Source organism: Leuciscus leuciscus (assembly GCF_965113295.1).
Source record: "Leuciscus leuciscus genome assembly, chromosome: 6".
In the NCBI taxonomy this organism is placed as follows: Eukaryota; Metazoa; Chordata; class Actinopteri; order Cypriniformes; family Leuciscidae; genus Leuciscus; species Leuciscus leuciscus.
In genome coordinates, this window is record NC_138730.1 from 8302813 (window position 1) to 8320116 (window position 17304).

Below are 17304 nucleotides of genomic sequence, written 5' to 3' on the forward strand. Positions count from 1 at the left end.
GTAAAAAGAAATAAACATCTAGGTACTGAATCTAAATGACACGTTTAACAAAAAGTGTCCCACCTTACCTGCATTCAATCAATCGATTTTAACATCGATGCCATAGAAGAATCATTCCCTTAGAAATGTTTACTTCTGCCTTCAAAGACAATTAAATAACAGTCCAATTGCATGTGTAATTGTCAGGCTTGGTACATCAGAGTCTGTAGAAATGGTTTCTTGAAAAAGAAGAACTGTCTGCTATTCACTTATGTGAGATGAATATCTGCTATAAGAAGTGGTGTCAAGCATGAACGTCAAGTGGAATTGTACACTAAGAATTAATGAGTCACAAATGAGCCAACAAATGAAGAGAAGAGGAATCTATGGCAGTACTTCTTTTAATAAACACAAAACAATGGACATAATCTACACTGGAGAACACATTGTGCAATGCAAGACAAAGAACTGAATAAACTGAGTGCTATATATAAACAGGCAAACAAAGGGAGCTAAATGAAACACAGGTGAACTTAATTAGTGACTAACAGACTATCATGGTTAACTTGTAGCTCAACATGAGTTCCTAAAAGAGCAGCCAAAAGTGTGATTGCAAAGGAACATTCTCTCAACCCCAGGTCAGGACTGCACACAGATTAAGTGTTGTAGTATTTTTGTGACTGCAATATTCAGGCTCCACACGGATTGAAGACAACTTTTCAGCTATACGGTGATGCACCTTTGCTGTTTTAGGCTTGTGTTTTTTTTCTCCATTCCATTTTCTCCATCAACTGACTTGATTTAGTAGGTTACAACAAAAAAAAAGTTAAAGCAAAAGTATAGATATTGTCTTTTATTTTACCTGTCCTTGTGAAGAAGTACACTTTAGCATGCTTTAAAGAAGAGTGCATATTATTGAAATTAAACCTATAAAAAAATATATACTTAAGTGCAAGAATGTAATGTAGTTTTCAGACTTAATTGCATGTTTATGCATATTTTAAATGTATATTAAGCAGTCCTTTGTTTGACTGAAGTACATCTTTATTTGTAATCCATTTCATAATTACTTGTATTGTCTTTGAAATATGGTTAAAGTGCACTGCTGAATGTACTGATATTTACTGTGCATTTATGGTCAACTAAAATATATTTTAATACAATTTATATTTCATCTTATGTAATGCATTTAAAAATATACATGCAATGAAACATGAACTTTATATTTAATATTGAATAGCAAGTCTACTTAAAAACATAATGTACTTTTAAAGTAAAACTCTTAGTTTGACATTACTTTTTTTTTCTTCTTTTTTTTGTGTACATGTACTTAATGTCTCTCCTGCCAGCAGAAGCGCTATGATAGCCACCAGAGGGCACTTCTCCCTAGACCTTTTCCATTTCCATAAACCTTTGCCTGCATTACATCCACCTGTATGTCATTGGTTTGTTCATGTTTGTGTGTATATATCATAAGCACTTTGGCTGGCAGGTGTGACACTTTAGTGGCTTTTTATAATTCATCAATGTTATTATCTGCAAGTGGACCTACAGGGTTTTTTATTATTATTATTATTGTATTTTCAAGATACTACAGGTACACATCCAATGCCAATAAGTGCTTTTTTTTTCACAAGGGTACATAGCAATGCAAAAATTATAGAGTTTTCCAGACAGCAACATGGTGTCGGCCCAGATCCAGCCCACATCTGGTACACATGGATTACACACGGCCCAGATGTGGGCCGACACTATGTTGCTGTCTGGGATATGGTTTTCCGTTGCAAACTAATCTGGTTGTGCTATTTTACCTAATGCAACTTCCATTCTCAAAGCTCCCTGCAACAAAGCATTGACCTTTTATCAAAAAATATTACATTCTTAAACCAAACGGCATGATTTCACTGAATCCACTCTTCATTGTAGGCTTTAAAGATCAACATGGAGAAAATCATCCTAATATTCCCTCTGATATTGCTGGTGCTGCATATACAAGGAGGAGAGTTCTCCAAAGATCCAGTTTGTTTGCCTGCCGAAGCTCCACAGCCGGAAGTCGTGGAGTTCGACAACACAATCTATGCCACTTGTGAAGTAACTCCCAGCCCCAATTTGCCACGTAACCAGCCAAAGATCTTTGGGCAAATCCTCTTCAAGCAGCTCTTCCCCAATGGAGATTTAGAAGTGAAAATCAACCTCCGTGGTTTGCCTGCCAACGATCATCAAGAGCGTGCCATGCACGTCCATCGGTATGGAGACCTGAGTCAAGGCAGCATCACTGTTGGTCCTCATTACAATCCAAACGGCGTTGACCACCCTCCTGGAGACCTGGGCAACTTTGCTTCCAAGCAAGGAGTTATAAGGCAGTCCCTGACGCTTCCAGACGCCAAGCTCTTTGGGCCTTATTCCATTCTGGGACGTGCGGTGGTGGTTCATGAGAAGGAGGATGATCCGGGAATGGATTCAGATGAGGAGAGTGCTGGACAGATAATTGCTTTGGGTGTGATTGGTATTACTACTCCAAGTCTGTGGCAGAAGACTGAAGTGCCCCCCAAGGAAAAATGTGGAGGTAGATTCAAATAGGATAATCATGATTTTCCTTGTGTATTCTTTGTATGTGTCCTACATTAAAGTATATTTCATAAAATGAACATTCCCATGTTTGTTTTTGTTTTGTTTTTTCTCTTGGTCTTTTCAGAGGCTTTTTGGCCATAGCTTCCAATAGTAAATGCACTCTTAAAAATAAATGTAGGGTGAATGCAGGTAAAGTGGGCCGTTTAGTTTGATTTACTGTGCTCAATGGGTTAACACTTTAAGAGCATGACAATGGCCTTTAAAGATCCACTATTTCTTTAAATGATCAAATGGTTTTGGTTGATGCAATATGACACTGGAGGGTGTGGCTACATCTCAGGGGAGGACACCCTTATTGTTGAAGGTAGACATAACCTCTGACATAAGATTTTATTAAATATGATAAAACGTATAATTTAAGGTAACAGATTGTTTTGGCTTTATAGTGGTTCTTAATAAAGTTATTTTCCAGCTAAAGTTAGTTTCGATTGATTCGCTTCCGTAGCAACGATCATTTGTTATAAAATTAGGGGCCGCCAAGACGACACCATTCTCTCTACACAGACTATAAACGAGAACCTGTGAGAAACGCTGATGGCGTTCACATGCGCATTAAGAATTGGTTCTATAGTTATGTGCGTTTCAATATATGTGCGCAGGTTTGGAATTCCCTACAAACCAAGCCTAAATAAAGTACTGGTCTTTCCTTTATACATTTTGATACAGTATTTTATTTTAGCACTTCGGGGTAGGTACGCAAAATGAATTTCTCGCCAACGCTTTAACTGTAGAGTGGTAAAGTTGGCACTTCAGCACTGCGTTGTCATCGGGTCCAGGCGAAGGTCCTTCGTCAGATCTGGATACGGCCTGGATCCGGCAGGCTGTGGGAAAACCTCGGGATAAACAAAGACACTAAAATTAGCGTAGATGCCATTCTTCTTATGATGTAACGAGTAGATCAGGATTTATGGGAAGTGTTCCCGGTTCCGGCTGACCAAATCTATGCAGCCTAACATTGAATTATAGAAGTCTATAATATATTATGTGAATGCTAGGTCAAAAAGATGTGTCTTTAATCTAGCTTTGAACTGACAGAGTGTGTGTGTCTGCTTCCCGGACAATGTTAGGAAGACTGTTCCAAAGTTTTGGTGCTAAATAGGAAAAGGATCTACCGCCAGCAGTCGATTTTGATATTCTAGGTATTATTAACTGGCCGGAATTTTGAGATCGCAATAGACGTGAAGGACTATAATGCGTTAAGAGCTCGCTCAAGTACTGCGGAGCTAAACCATTTAGTGCTTTGCACTATGTACGATGTTTAATAGGCAGCCAATGCAGTGTTGACAGAACCGGGCTAATATGGTCATACTTCCTGGTTCTGGTAATTCAATTCAATTCAATTCAAATTTATTTGTATAGCGCTTTTCACAATACATATTGTCTCAAAGCAGCTTTACAGAAAGTGTATTTCAAAAAAATTTACATAGAAAAATACAGTTAGTTAATCATGCATTAATTTAGGGCATAACATATCGCCGGCGTCGAGTCGTCGCCGGTAAGAACTCGAGCTGCTGCGTTTTGAACTAGCTGTAGTTTGTTTATTAAGCGTGCAGGGCAACCGTTTTTGGTACGTATCCTAGAGACAAAGACAAATTAATGATATTAAGAAGAGGATCTATGACCTCTGGGAGCATCTCTCCCCGTAGCTTAGTCGGAATAGGGTCTAACATACGTGTTGTCGATTTAGATGAATTAACGAGTTTGCAAAATTCTTCCTCTCCTATAGCAATAAATGAATCAAATTTTTCCTCAGGGAGACTACAATGCACTGCCTGATTCGATACTGTAGTAGACGATTGCATAGTTATAATTTTGTCCCTGATATTATCACTCTTATAAGTGAAGAAGTTCATAAAGTCATTACTGCTGTGTTGCTTGGAAACTTCTGGGCTTGAAGCTTTCTTTTTCGTTAGTTTAGCCACCGTTTCAAATAAATACCTGGATTATGTTTATTTTCTTCTAATAGGGTTGAAAAATAAGCAGATCTAGCAGCTTTTAAGGCCTCTCTGTATGCAATCGAGCTCTCCTTCCATGAAATCCGAAATACCTCTAGTAAGGGAAACTAGGCTGTTCGTGGGAATTTTCCCATTCATTTAAGTTGCCATTGTCGGCCTAGGCACTCGGAGGTCCGCGTGCTCGAAATGGACGACACGAGCTGCTTAACCTAATGGTGACGTGGACGTTTTGTAAAATCGCATATAAAGTGGCCAAAATTACCATAAATTACCATAGGCCCTGTGTGGACGCCTCTGGGGGTGCCAGTGCACTACGGGGAGGTCCACCAAGTGCTTTTGGGGTCCGCCAACTACCTACTCTTCACCATAGTCCTCCTCAGTGCCACGAAGCACCTATTTTGACGCCTAACCACCTATCCTCTTCTTCATTGCCACGAAGTTCCTATGGGGTCCCCTGACCACCTACTCTTCACCATAGTCCTCCTCGTTGTCCACGAAGTGCCTATTTTGACCCCTAACCACCTATCCTCTTCTTCATAGCCACGAAGTGCCTATGGGGTCCCCTGACCACCTAAACTTCACCATAGTCTTCCTCGTTGTCCACGAAGTGCCTATTTTGACCCCTAACCACCTATCCTCTTCTCCATAGCCACGAAGTGCCTATGGGGTCCCCTGACCACCTAAACTTCACCATAGTCTTCCTCAGTACCACGAAGTGCCTATTTTGACCACTAACCACCTATCCTCTTCTTCATTGCCACAAAGTGCCTATGATGCCCCCTGACCACCTAAACTTCACCATAGTCTTCCTCATAGTCCACGAAGTGCCTATTTTGACCCCTAACCACCAAGTGTTTTTTTGTGTAGACGTTCCCCTCTCTGTATGTTTTTGGGGGCCGTGTGAGGCAGCTTTCTATGAAGTTTCGGGCCCCTAGCACCTCCAGGGGCCGAACGAGGTTCAGAGTGGTCCGATTGCCCCGAAATTGACACATACGTCCCGTCACGGGCCCCTGGGACGGTGTCCAGAGTTCCGTGTCCCTCTGACCTTTTTTCGCGCTAATTGGCCACCAACAGCCCTATGGAATAAGTTGCAGGTGGGACGTCAAACAAACAGGGGCCAAAAGGGGTCGAAAGGTCGCAGCGACCCCAAATTCGACACGGTGGTAGTCCAGGGGCCCCCGGTTCTAGATCCTGGATTTGGTGGTTCTAGATCGGTTCTAAGTATGTGTTTCAGCAAAACGACTTGATGGAAAGGCCCGATCGGCCCGAAATTGACACATGCGTCTCGTCACGGGCCCCGGGGACGGGTTCTAGAGTTCCGTGTCCCCGTCCGCTCGTTTGGCCGGAAAAAGACCCCCTTGACCTGGAAGCGCCTGTGAAGTTTGAACTGAATAAGTTGCACGTGGGAGGGCGGAAACACAGGGGTCGAAAGGTCGCAGCGCCTCCAAATTCGCCACCCTGGTAGTCGAGGGGCCCCCGGTTCTAGATCCCGGATCGCAGGGTTCTAGATCGGTTCCAAGTGTGTCTTTTTGCAGTGCGAAATTCTCCTCCCTTTGGTTCACTTTGACCATATGTCTGTCTATGTGTGCGAGAGGGCCTGCATTAATTGGACCATGTGCTTCGTGAAAGGTGGACAGAAAGGTCCGATTGGCCCGAAATTGACGTATGCATTATGGACCATGGCAAGCAGACTTTGGGACAAAAGGAGAACTAAAACGAGGATCAATATCGGCGTGGTGTTTTCGAGATGCCGAGAGCTCCACGTCCGTGACAAACTTCGACTTGACAGAGACGTCTTGCATGCACTTTATTAGACAGGTGAGCAAATGTACATAAAAGTAATCAATGTTATATAGCTCAACATGATGAAATGTTAGAATATGATCAGTATGTTATTCTAATGTTCATCTAGCTTACTGCTAGTCTCATACAGACAAACAAACACATAGAATAACATTATAACTTTCAACACACTCAAATGCAGTTTAGTGTGATAGTGTAGACCAAGTGAAACAGCGCTGCGTTACCTCACAAGTTTAATTCGCCAAATAAACTGACTTGTTAACCCTTTTCCACCAAGGCAGTGCTGGTGCTGGTTCGGAGCTAGAGCCTAGTTTCAAATCGGTTCTTTGTTTTTCGACACCCAAAGCACCAGCTCTGAACCAGGAAAAGTGGTACTTAAGTAGCACCAAAACATTGCTGGTCTAGAAGTATGAACCGCTTGCGTCAGGGGCTGGGGGCGGGGTTACCGTGACCAACAAGACGAACAGAAACTTGTCACCGCCATTTTTCAAATAGCAGCTCATCGAGCTAATAGCAGCTTGATTGTAATCTCCGTCTATGCAAGTTACGGCGAGCTGCACGAACACGTTGGATTCGCCGTGTTTGGATGCCGATGTAGGTTCGCAAAGCCATGAGCATCAATAGTAACGCAACGACCTCCATTGTTGATGGAAGGCTTGTTCGAGATGCATCGGAGCGGCACGGACCGATCGGAGCTGCGGGAGTGTTTGGAGAGCATACGACTCCTTGAGCTTTTGGATCGCTTTCGCAGTGCTTTGATGTCATGAGCCGATCGGTCTGCGAGAAGCCGAACCATCTCGAACAAGCCTGGTGTGTTTGTGTTTGGCGCTGCCACGCTAGCGTTGCTGGGCAACATGAGATGTATACAGTGACGTAAGATCTGCCTCTCTGGTGGCTCTTTGGCCTTGTGGAAAGGCAAACCGGATCTTAGAGAGCTCGTCAGTCGAACCAACTCCGGACTGGCTCTGGCTCTGAACTGGCACCCGGCTCATGCTGGTGGAAAAGGGGTATGTGTGAGTATTAATTCAGCACTTGCGGGTAGATCGGTAGAAGGAAATGTCCTTATTCCTTTATATCTGCGGGACTCGCATGTGGCGCTGATATCTGTCTCTCATTAGCAATCGCGACCTGCTTCATACCACAGTCATGTTAAAAACATCAATGTATTCACTCATCCATAAACATTATTAGATCCTTCGGCATGACGACAAGTTCCATAATTCCGCTTATGCGTCATCAACCTACACCTTTTTTATTGTAAGAGGTTAGCAAGCCTGGTTAGTACCTGGATGGGAGACCTCCTGAGAAAACCAGGTTGCTGCTGGAAGAGGTGTTCGTGAGGCCAGCAGGGGGTGCTCACCCTTGGTCTATGTGGGACCTAACGCCCCAGTGTAGTGATCGGGACACTATACTGTCAAAGAGCACCATCCTTCCAATGAGACGTTAAACCGAGGTCCTGACTCTCTTTAAAATCCCAGGATGTCCTTCGAAAAAGAGTAGGGGTGTAACCCCGGCATCTTGGCCAAATTTGCCCCTTGGCCTCTGTCCATCATGGCCTCCTAATCATCCCCATACACTGATTGGCTTCATCACTGTCTCCTCTCCACCATTAAGCTGGTGTGTGGTGGGCGTTCTGGCGCAATATGGCTGCCGCACATTGGTGGTGGTTGAGGATATTCCCCCTTCCATGTAAAGCGCTTTGAGTACCCAGAAAAGCGCTATATAAATGTAACGAATTATTATTATTATTAAAATGTAGATGCAGAATATAACGCTTTAAAATATGGACACAATTTAAGTTAATTTACAGTGTGCAACAGACAGAAAAAAAGTTTTACAATATGGTTACCATTTTAAATTTTCCTCTTATTGAATTTTTGTTAGCCTATTTGTTGTTGCATGTGTTGTAGTTCCATTTGTAATATGTTGTAGAGTTCATTAAAGGGGTCATATAATGTCATTTTTGTACAAGCTAATATGATTCTTTAGGGTCTAAATTAAAAGTTTGTAATATACTTTAATTAAAAATTCTCATTAGTATTGTAAGAAAACACTAATTTTACCTGGTCAAAAACAGCTCTGTTTTCAGCACGCCGTTTAAGTGCATGGGTCTTTAAATGATAATGAGCTTTGCTCACGTACCCCGCCCCTCTGTTCTGTGCGTACACCGTTTGTAACACAATAACCATAACGCGTTGTTCATTATAAACATGGGATTATGAATTATATTGAGGACGTCATACATAGAAAACATGGCGTAATGTACCCTGAGTGTAAAAATAGCCGCATTCATCGTGAAGCGTGCAAGCGATTTGCAAAGATTAATATAAAGGTTAATAAAACGTTACACTCACTTCAGTTCTTCTGGAGGTGCAGCAGGAACACGAATAGTTGGTACCGATCCTTTTTTCAGGAGCAGCTTCTTAGCAAATAACCAGCTTTTTACTGACCTCATTTGTAAAGCAGTCTATCTATGTGCTTTTGGGTCTGTTAAATATGCGGTGGAATATGTTTGTCTGATGTGTTAATAAATCATGTGTTTTTAAGATCCAGGATCATTTTTGATAAATTAGGGATGGGTCACATTACCTGAAAAGAAATTTGTCTGGAGTGCATGATCTCAAAATGTTTATTGGTATATACCTTGCAAATAACACATATCAACTGTATTCAAAATGAAATATTAAAGTCGGACCTTAAAGTTAACAAAAGTAGTAAAAAGAAATAAACATCTAGGTACTGAATCTAAATGACACGTTTAACAAAAAGTGTCCCACCTTACCTGCATTCAATCAATCGATTTTAACATCGATGCCATAGAAGAATCATTCCCTTAGAAATGTTTACTTCTGCCTTCAAAGACAATTAAATAACAGTCCAATTGCATGTGTAATTGTCAGGCTTGGTACATCAGAGTCTGTAGAAATGGTTTCTTGAAAAAGAAGAACTGTCAGCTATTCACTTATGTGAGATGAATATCTGCTATAAGAAGTGGTGTCAAGCATGAACGTCAAGTGGAATTGTACACTAAGAATGAATGAGTCACAAATGAGCCAACAAATGAAGAGAAGAGGAATCTATGGCAGTACTTCTTTTAATAAACACAAAACAATGGACATAATCTACACTGGAGAACACATTGTGCAATGCAAGACAAAGAACTGAATAAACTGAGTGCTATATATAAACAGGCAAACAAAGGGAGCTAAATGAAACACAGGTGAACTTAATTAGTGACTAACAGACTATCATGGTTAACTTGTAGCTCAACATGAGTTCCTAAAAGAGCAGCCAAAAGTGTGATTGCAAAGGAACATTCTCTCAACCCCAGGTCAGGACTGCACACAGATTAAGTGTTGTAGTATTTTTGTGACTGCAATATTCAGGCTCCACACGGATTGAAGACAACTTTTCAGCTATACGGTGATGCACCTTTGCTGTTTTAGGCTTGTGTTTTTTTTCTCCATTCCATTTTCTCCATCAACTGACTTGATTTAGTAGGTTACAACAAAAAAAAAGTTAAAGCAAAAGTATAGATATTGTCTTTTATTTTACCTGTCCTTGTGAAGAAGTACACTTTAGCATGCTTTAAAGAAGAGTGCATATTATTGAAATTAAACCTATAAAAAAATATATACTTAAGTGCAAGAATGTAATGTAGTTTTCAGACTTAATTGCATGTTTATGCATATTTTAAATGTAAATTAAGCAGTCCTTTGTTTGACTGAAGTACATCTTTATTTGTAATCCATTTCATAATTACTTGTATTGTCTTTGAAATATGGTTAAAGTGCACTGCTGAATGTACTGATATTTACTGTGCATTTATGGTCAACAAAAATATATTTTAATACAATTTATATTTCATCTTATGTAATGCATTTAAAAATATACATGCAATGAAACATGAACTTTATATTTAATATTGAATAGCAAGTCTACTACTTTAAAGCACAACAACATTTTTTTTTAAAAACATAATGTACTTTTAAAGTAAAACTCTTAGTTTGACATTACTTTTTTTTTCTTCTTTTTTTTGTGTACATGTACTTAATGTCTCTCCTGCCAGCAGAAGCGCTATGATAGCCACCAGAGGGCACTTCTCCCTAGACCTTTTCCATTTCCATAAACCTTTGCCTGCATTACATCCACCTGTATGTCATTGGTTTGTTCATGTTTGTGTGTATATATCATAAGCACTTTGGCTGGCAGGTGTGACACTTTAGTGGCTTTTTATAATTCATCAATGTTATTATCTGCAAGTGGACCTACAGGGTTTTTTATTATTATTATTATTGTATTTTCAAGATACTACAGGTACACATCCAATGCCAATAAGTGCTTTTTTTTTCACAAGGGTACATAGCAATGCAAAAATTATAGAGTTTTCCAGACAGCAACATGGTGTCGGCCCAGATCCAGCCCACATCTGGTACACATGGATTACACACGGCCCAGATGTGGGCCGACACTATGTTGCTGTCTGGGATATGGTTTTCCGTTGCAAACTAATCTGGTTGTGCTATTTTACCTAATGCAACTTCCATTCTCAAAGCTCCCTGCAACAAAGCATTGACCTTTTATCAAAAAATATTACATTCTTAAACCAAACGGCATGATTTCACTGAATCCACTCTTCATTGTAGGCTTTAAAGATCAACATGGAGAAAATCATCCTAATATTCCCTCTGATATTGCTGGTGCTGCATATACAAGGAGGAGAGTTCTCCAAAGATCCAGTTTGTTTGCCTGCCGAAGCTCCACAGCCGGAAGTCGTGGAGTTCGACAACACAATCTATGCCACTTGTGAAGTAACTCCCAGCCCCAATTTGCCACGTAACCAGCCAAAGATCTTTGGGCAAATCCTCTTCAAGCAGCTCTTCCCCAATGGAGATTTAGAAGTGAAAATCAACCTCCGTGGTTTGCCTGCCAACGATCATCAAGAGCGTGCCATGCACGTCCATCGGTATGGAGACCTGAGTCAAGGCAGCATCACTGTTGGTCCTCATTACAATCCAAACGGCGTTGACCACCCTCCTGGAGACCTGGGCAACTTTGCTTCCAAGCAAGGAGTTATAAGGCAGTCCCTGACGCTTCCAGACGCCAAGCTCTTTGGGCCTTATTCCATTCTGGGACGTGCGGTGGTGGTTCATGAGAAGGAGGATGATCCGGGAATGGATTCAGATGAGGAGAGTGCTGGACAGATAATTGCTTTGGGTGTGATTGGTATTACTACTCCAAGTCTGTGGCAGAAGACTGAAGTGCCCCCCAAGGAAAAATGTGGAGGTAGATTCAAATAGGATAATCATGATTTTCCTTGTGTATTCTTTGTATGTGTCCTACATTAAAGTATATTTCATAAAATGAACATTCCCATGTTTGTTTTTGTTTTGTTTTTTCTCTTGGTCTTTTCAGAGGCTTTTTGGCCATAGCTTCCAATAGTAAATGCACTCTTAAAAATAAATGTAGGGTGAATGCAGGTAAAGTGGGCCGTTTAGTTTGATTTACTGTGCTCAATGGGTTAACACTTTAAGAGCATGACAATGGCCTTTAATTAAAGATCCACTATTTCTTTAAATGATCAAATGGTTTTGGTTGATGCAATATGACACTGGAGGGTGTGGCTACATCTCAGGGGAGGACACCCTTATTGTTGAAGGTAGACATAACCTCTGACATAAGATTTTATTAAATATGATAAAACGTATAATTTAAGGTAACAGATTGTTTTGGCTTTATAGTGGTTCTTAATAAAGTTATTTTCCAGCTAAAGTTAGTTTCGATTGATTCGCTTCCGTAGCAACGATCATTTGTTATTAAATTAGGGGCCGCCAAGACGACACCATTCTCTCTACACAGACTATAAACGAGAACCTGTGAGAAACGCTGATGGCGTTCACATGCGCATTAAGAATTGGTTCTATAGTTATGTGCGTTTCAATATATGTGCGCAGGTTTGGAATTCCCTACAAACCAAGCCTAAATAAAGTACTGGTCTTTCCTTTATACATTTTGATACAGTATTTTATTTTATCACTTCGGGGTAGGTACGCAAAATGAATTTCTCGCCAACGCTTTAACTGTAGAGTGGTAAAGTTGGCACTTCAGCACTGCGTTGTCATCGGGTCCAGGCGAAGGTCCTTCGTCAGATCTGGATACGGCCTGGATCCGGCAGGCTGTGGGAAAACCTCGGGATAAACAAAGACACTAAAATTAGCGTAGATGCCATTCTTCTTATGATGTAACGAGTAGATCAGGATTTATGGGAAGTGTTCCCGGTTCCGGCTGACCAAATCTATGCAGCCTAACATTGAATTATAGAAGTCTATAATGTATTATGTGAATGCTAGGTCAAAAAGATGTGTCTTTAATCTAGCTTTGAACTGACAGAGTGTGTGTGTCTGCTTCCCGGACAATGTTAGGAAGACTGTTCCAAAGTTTTGGTGCTAAATAGGAAAAGGATCTACCGCCAGCAGTCGATTTTGATATTCTAGGTATTATTAACTGGCCGGAATTTTGAGATCGCAATAGACGTGAAGGACTATAATGCGTTAAGAGCTCGCTCAAGTACTGCGGAGCTAAACCATTTAGTGCTTTGCACTATGTACGATGTTTAATAGGCAGCCAATGCAGTGTTGACAGAACCGGGCTAATATGGTCATACTTCCTGGTTCTGGTAATTCAATTCAATTCAATTCAAATTTATTTGTATAGCGCTTTTCACAATACATATTGTCTCAAAGCAGCTTTACAGAAAGTGTATTTCAAAAAAATTTACATAGAAAAATACAGTTAGTTAATCATGCATTAATTTAGGGCATAACATATCGCCGGCGTCGAGTCGTCGCCGGTAAGAACTCGAGCTGCTGCGTTTTGAACTAGCTGTAGTTTGTTTATTAAGCGTGCAGGGCAACCGTTTTTGGTACGTATCCTAGAGACAAAGACAAATTAATGATATTAAGAAGAGGATCTATGACCTCTGGGAGCATCTCTCCCCGTAGCTTAGTCGGAATGGGGTCTAACATACGTGTTGTCGATTTAGATGAATTAACGAGTTTGCAAAATTCTTCCTCTCCTATAGCAATAAATGAATCAAATTTTTCCTCAGGGAGACTACAATGCACTGCCTGATTCGATACTGTAGTAGACGATTGCATAGTTATAATTTTGTCCCTGATATTATCACTCTTATAAGTGAAGAAGTTCATAAAGTCATTACTGCTGTGTTGCTTGGAAACTTCTGGGCTTGAAGCTTTCTTTTTCGTTAGTTTAGCCACCGTTTCAAATAAATACCTAGGATTATGTTCATTTTCTTCTAATAGGGTTGAAAAATAAGCAGATCTAGCAGCTTTTAAGGCCTCTCTGTATGCAATCGAGCTCTCCTTCCATGAAATCCGAAATACCTCTAGTAAGGGAAACTAGGCTGTTCGTGGGAATTTTCCCATTCATTTAAGTTGCCATTGTCGGCCTAGGCACTCGGAGGTCCGCGTGCTCGAAATGGACGACACGAGCTGCTTAACCTAATGGTGACGTGGACGTTTTGTAAAATCGCATATAAAGTGGCCAAAATTACCATAAATTACCATAGGCCCTGTGTGGACGCCTCTGGGGGTGCCAGTGCACTACGGGGAGGTCCACCAAGTGCTTTTGGGGTCCGCCAACTACCTACTCTTCACCATAGTCCTCCTCAGTGCCACGAAGCACCTATTTTGACGCCTAACCACCTATCCTCTTCTTCATTGCCACGAAGTTCCTATGGGGTCCCCTGACCACCTACTCTTCACCATAGTCCTCCTCGTTGTCCACGAAGTGCCTATTTTGACCCCTAACCACCTATCCTCTTCTTCATAGCCACGAAGTGCCTATGGGGTCCCCTGACCACCTAAACTTCACCATAGTCTTCCTCGTTGTCCACGAAGTGCCTATTTTGACCCCTAACCACCTATCCTCTTCTCCATTGCCACGAAGTGCCTATGGGGTCCCCTGACCACCTAAACTTCACCATAGTCTTCCTCAGTACCACGAAGTGCCTATTTTGACCACTAACCACCTATCCTCTTCTTCATTGCCACAAAGTGCCTATGATGCCCCCTGACCACCTAAACTTCACCATAGTCTTCCTCATAGTCCACGAAGTGCCTATTTTGACCCCTAACCACCAAGTGTTTTTTTGTGTAGACGTTCCCCTCTCTGTATGTTTTTGGGGGCCGTGTGAGGCAGCTTTCTATGAAGTTTCGGGCCCCTAGCACCTCCAGGGGCCGAACGAGGTTCAGAGTGGTCCGATTGCCCCGAAATTGACACATACGTCCCGTCACGGGCCCCTGGGACGGTGTCCAGAGTTCCGTGTCCCTCTGACCTTTTTTCGCGCTAATTGGCCACCAACAGCCCTATGGAATAAGTTGCAGGTGGGACGTCAAACAAACAGGGGCCAAAAGGGGTCGAAAGGTCGCAGCGACCCCAAATTCGACACGGTGGTAGTCCAGGGGCCCCCGGTTCTAGATCCTGGATTTGGTGGTTCTAGATCGGTTCTAAGTATGTGTTTCAGCAAAACGACTTGATGGAAAGGCCCGATCGGCCCGAAATTGACACATGCGTCTCGTCATGGGCCCCGGGGACGGGTTCTAGAGTTCCGTGTCCCCGTCCGCTCGTTTGGCCGGAAAAAGACCCCCTTGACCTGGAAGCGCCTGTGAAGTTTGAACTGAATAAGTTGCACGTGGGAGGGCGGAAACACAGGGGTCGAAAGGTCGCAGCGCCTCCAAATTCGCCACCCTGGTAGTCGAGGGGCCCCCGGTTCTAGATCCCGGATCGCAGGGTTCTAGATCGGTTCCAAGTGTGTCTTTTTGCAGTGCGAAATTCTCCTCCCTTTGGTTCACTTTGACCATATGTCTGTCTATGTGTGCGAGAGGGCCTGCATTAATTGGACCATGTGCTTCGTGAAAGGTGGACAGAAAGGTCCGATTGGCCCGAAATTGACGTATGCATTATGGACCATGGCAAGCAGACTTTGGGACAAAAGGAGAACTAAAACGAGGATCAATATCGGCGTGGTGTTTTCGAGATGCCGAGAGCTCCACGTCCGTGACAAACTTCGACTTGACAGAGATGTCTTGCATGCACTTTATTAGACAGGTGAGCAAATGTACATAAAAGTAATCAATGTTATATAGCTCAACATTATGAAATGTTAGAATATGATCAGTATGTTACTCTAATGTTCATCTAGCTTACTGCTAGTCTCATACAGACAAACAAACACATAGAATAACATTATAACTTTCAACACACTCAAATGCAGTTTAGTGTGATAGTGTAGACCAAGTGAAACAGCGCTGCGTTACCTCACAAGTTTAATTCGCCAAATAAACTGACTTGTTAACCCTTTTCCACCAAGGCAGTGCTGGTGCTGGTTCGGAGCTAGAGCCTAGTTTCAAATCGGTTCTTTGTTTTTCGACACCCAAAGCACCAGCTCTGAACCAGGAAAAGTGGTACTTAAGTAGCACCAAAACATTGCTGGTCTAGAAGTATGAACCGCTTGCGTCAGGGGCTGGGGGCGGGGTTACCGTGACCAACAAGACGAACAGAAACTTGTCACCGCCATTTTTCAAATAGCAGCTCATCGAGCTAATAGCAGCTTGATTGTAATCTCCGTCTATGCAAGTTACGGCGAGCTGCACGAACACGTTGGATTCGCCGTGTTTGGATGCCGATGTAGGTTCGCAAAGCCATGAGCATCAATAGTAACGCAACGACCTCCATTGTTGATGGAAGGCTTGTTCGAGATGCATCGGAGCGGCACGGACCGATCGGAGCTGCGGGAGTGTTTGGAGAGCATACGACTCCTTGAGCTTTTGGATCGCTTTCGCAGTGCTTTGATGTCATGAGCCGATCGGTCTGCGAGAAGCCGAACCATCTCGAACAAGCCTGGTGTGTTTGTGTTTGGCGCTGCCACGCTAGCGTTGCTGGGCAACATGAGATGTATACAGTGACGTAAGATCTGCCTCTCTGGTGGCTCTTTGGCCTTGTGGAAAGGCAAACCGGATCTTAGAGAGCTCGTCAGTCGAACCAACTCCGGACTGGCTCTGGCTCTGAACTGGCACCCGGCTCATGCTGGTGGAAAAGGGGTATGTGTGAGTATTAATTCAGCACTTGCGGGTAGATCGGTAGAAGGAAATGTCCTTATTCCTTTATATCTGCGGGACTCGCATGTGGCGCTGATATCTGTCTCTCATTAGCAATCGCGACCTGCTTCATACCACAGTCATGTTAAAAACATCAATGTATTCACTCATCCATAAACATTATTAGATCCTTCGGCATGACGACAAGTTCCATAATTCCGCTTATGCGTCATCAACCTACACCTTTTTTATTGTAAGAGGTTAGCAAGCCTGGTTAGTACCTGGATGGGAGCCCTCCTGAGAAAACCAGGTTGCTGCTGGAAGAGGTGTTCGTGAGGCCAGCAGGGGGTGCTCACCCTTGGTCTATGTGGGACCTAACGCCCCAGTGTAGTGATCGGGACACTATACTGTCAAAGAGCACCATCCTTCCAATGAGACGTTAAACCGAGGTCCTGACTCTCTTTAAAATCCCAGGATGTCCTTCGAAAAAGAGTAGGGGTGTAACCCCGGCATCCTGGCCAAATTTGCCCCTTGGCCTCTGTCCATCATGGCCTCCTAATCATCCCCATACACTGATTGGCTTCATCACTGTCTCCTCTCCACCATTAAGCTGGTGTGTGGTGGGCGTTCTGGCGCAATATGGCTGCCGCACATTGGTGGTGGTTGATGATATTCCCCCTTCCATGTAAAGCGCTTTGAGTACCCAGATAATTTACAGTGTGCAACAGACAGAAAAAAAGTTTTACAATATGGTTACCATTTTAAATTTTCCTCTTATTGAATTTTTGTTAGCCTATTTGTTGTTGCATGTGTTGTAG

At 42.5% G+C, this 17304-nt stretch overlaps 2 protein-coding genes across 2 annotated transcripts; both read left to right on the forward strand.

Annotated features, from left to right (window-relative positions):
* Nucleotides 1–346: 346 nt before the first annotated feature.
* Nucleotides 347–2627, forward strand: LOC309500738 (extracellular superoxide dismutase [Cu-Zn]-like). The gene is made up of 2 exons (XM_082172451.1): nucleotides 347–709; nucleotides 1906–2627. The coding sequence occupies exon 2, from the start codon at nucleotides 1921–1923 to the stop codon at nucleotides 2557–2559; it is 639 nt and encodes a 212-aa protein (XP_082028577.1). The 5' UTR covers nucleotides 347–709; nucleotides 1906–1920; the 3' UTR covers nucleotides 2560–2627.
* A 6819-nt stretch (nucleotides 2628–9446) lies between these two features.
* LOC309502157 (extracellular superoxide dismutase [Cu-Zn]-like) lies at nucleotides 9447–11736 on the forward strand. Its single transcript, XM_082174426.1, has 2 exons — nucleotides 9447–9791; nucleotides 11015–11736. The coding sequence occupies exon 2, from the start codon at nucleotides 11030–11032 to the stop codon at nucleotides 11666–11668; it is 639 nt and encodes a 212-aa protein (XP_082030552.1). The 5' UTR covers nucleotides 9447–9791; nucleotides 11015–11029; the 3' UTR covers nucleotides 11669–11736.
* The last annotated feature ends 5568 nt before the right edge of the window (nucleotides 11737–17304 follow it).